This window comes from Octopus bimaculoides, chromosome 24, assembly GCF_001194135.2.
Source record: "Octopus bimaculoides isolate UCB-OBI-ISO-001 chromosome 24, ASM119413v2, whole genome shotgun sequence".
Classification (NCBI taxonomy): Eukaryota; Metazoa; Mollusca; class Cephalopoda; order Octopoda; family Octopodidae; genus Octopus; species Octopus bimaculoides.
This window is the reverse complement of record NC_069004.1, coordinates 2503493-2505989: the sequence shown is the minus strand read 5'-3', so window position 1 is coordinate 2505989 and position 2497 is coordinate 2503493. Positions and strand designations below refer to the sequence as shown.

The 2497-nt window shown below is 37.0% G+C and overlaps 2 protein-coding genes across 2 annotated transcripts in view; both read left to right on the top strand.

Moving 5' to 3' along the window:
• LOC106881434 (uncharacterized transporter slc-17.2) overlaps positions 1 to 2497 on the top strand; it is a 15997-nt gene that overhangs the window by 6288 nt on the left and 7212 nt on the right. The window lies entirely within an intron of this gene.
• The window catches only part of LOC106881433 (sialin), a gene marked incomplete at its 3' end in the record, with an annotated part of 6367 nt that extends 3870 nt beyond the window's left edge, over positions 1 to 2497 (top strand). Inside the window, exon 3 of the mRNA XM_052976496.1 lies at positions 804 to 2497. Coding sequence (XP_052832456.1) covers positions 1211 to 2497 — 1287 coding nt within the window. The remainder of the gene's footprint in view (positions 1 to 803) is intronic.

Sequence of the window (2497 nt, the reverse complement as noted above, 5' to 3'; positions counted from 1 at the left end):
ATATATATATATATATACGTATGTATATATTTACACATATACATCTAGATATATATATATAACAGAGGCCTCAAAAGACATTTTAAGATCCAAAAAGATCAGAACTTAACTGCAGCTCTTGCCAATCCAGATATGTGTGTGTGTGTGTGTGTGTGTGCATGCAGACAGATAGACAGACAGACAGACTGGCAGACGGACGGACGGACGGACGGACGGACGGATGGATGGATGATACGTACATACATGCATGCATATCAATTGCAGGAATCCAGTAATGTTGATTATGAGCAGCAAGAATGTAGCCGGAGTATATTACCGCAAAGTGTGCGTTCTGCTAATGAAAAGCCCTACAGGGCACCCACCCCTGTATATTACACATACAGGGGTGGTGCAAAACTAGGTATACAGTTATAAAAAAAGAAAGCATGTACAATACTCATTTATCTTTATCAAAAAAATTAAAAGTTGAATTCCCCAACAGACACACTGCTTGATAATAAATACTTGAATAGTCTTTTCTACACTAGTCGTACTGAAGGTATTGTCTCTGATTATAATAAGGACGGCGATGAGTTAACACAGAGAAATTAGAATTGGTCATACTGTAGCACAGTATCGAATCAAGCCTGGAATTTATTGCCTCCGAATTTCCCATTCAAATAAGTTTAGTATTCATTAAACTTTAGTGGAGATTCATTCATCAGTGACACGCCCCTTCATTAACAACTGGAGCAATGTTTGTCTTATAAATATTTATGCCAAATATGACGTACATATTCTTTTCATTTTATATTTTTTAACAGGTTACTAGTTAAATTCAAGTATTACCAACCACGCGAAATGCCATAAAGAGAAAATAACAATTGGCGCTGATAAATTATTCCCCACGGAGAGAGATGTATAACAAACATTCACGCTTGAACTAGCAAATAATTTCTCATTAAACCAATTTATAACTTGTCCAATGAAACCACGAAATGGAAACGTAGATTTTACGTGTCATTCTCTCCAAGAACCAGTCGCAAAGATGTCTCACAAAACTCACCAAATAGGTTATATTTAATGAAAACGCAGAGAGCAGAGGATTCAAAAGCCATTATTTCACAATCACACGCATCTTATATATACACACGTACACGTACGTTTGTACGTGCATACATTAATCTCTGTTATTTTTTTTATATTTCAACTGATCATAAATTTTTAGACGATGAAAATTAACGGATTTATTAAGCATTATTGGTCGTATCCTTGGGTATTATGCTATGTTACTTTCATGACCGTTCTCCTGTTACACACATTAAGAGTTGACCTCGCTATCGCCTTTGTTTGTATGTTGAAAACAACCAACAGTTCATTTCAAGAAGTTAATCATACTGGAATAAAGGAAGAATGTCCAGGGTCGGAGAATCAGTTACCAGATAAAACATTTGAAGGCGAGTTCGAATGGAGTAACTCTTTACAGTCCCACATGTTGGCTGGATATTTTTATGGATATACCGTGACTAATATACTTGGTGGTATGTTAGCCGACAAGTATGGCGGTAAAAATATTCTATGCTTTACCCTTATTTCGGTTTCTCTTGTGACTCTTCTCTACCCAAGTTTGTCTCGAATAAGCGGGTACTTCACCCTTGTTTTAAGGATATTAACGGGTTTGTTATCAGGGTCTTTGTATCCATCAATCCAGTCGTTATGGGGACGTTGGGCACCACCCGAAGAGAGAAGCTCATTAGTTGCGTTTTCCTTTTCTGGTCAAACCTTAGGAACTATTGTATGCATGTCGATCTCAGGTTACCTTTGTGAATATGGATTTGACAATGGATGGGGTTCTATATTTTACTTATTCGGTGGAACAACGTTGCTGTTTAGTTGTGTGTGGTTTTATGTTGTTTACGATAATCCAGACGACCACCCCACCATCAGCGAAGAAGAACGTACTTACTTAAATAAAAACAGAAAAGATAAGAGTGAAGTAAAAAATGTACCTTGGAGGAAAATACTATCTTCTTCCGCTATTTGGGCCATTACTGTCGCCCATATGATTACCAGCTGGACAAATACGGTCTTCCAGATGTTGATACCATTATATATGAAAGAAGTATTAAACATTCATCCTTCGGCGAATGGTTTAATGTCTTCAACTCCGTCGTTAGGACAATTCATATTTTTACCATTATCAGGAAAACTTGCAGATGTTATACTTTCCAAGAATTATCTGTCAACTCGTTCAGTCCGAGTAATATTCCAGTCTATCTCTTTTATTGGTTCAGCATCTCTACTTGTTGCCATCGGATTTCTGGAATGTGATCAAACTATTTTAATAGGAATTCTTTTATTCTTCTCCGGCGTGACGACTGCATTTTATTCTGGTGGCTTCCTGGTAAACCATATCGACGTTGCTCCCAGATATGCTGGAGTTTTATACGGATTTACCAATACATTTGCATCGATAACATGTATTCTATCTCCTTTATCAGTTAAAGCTCTTACACCA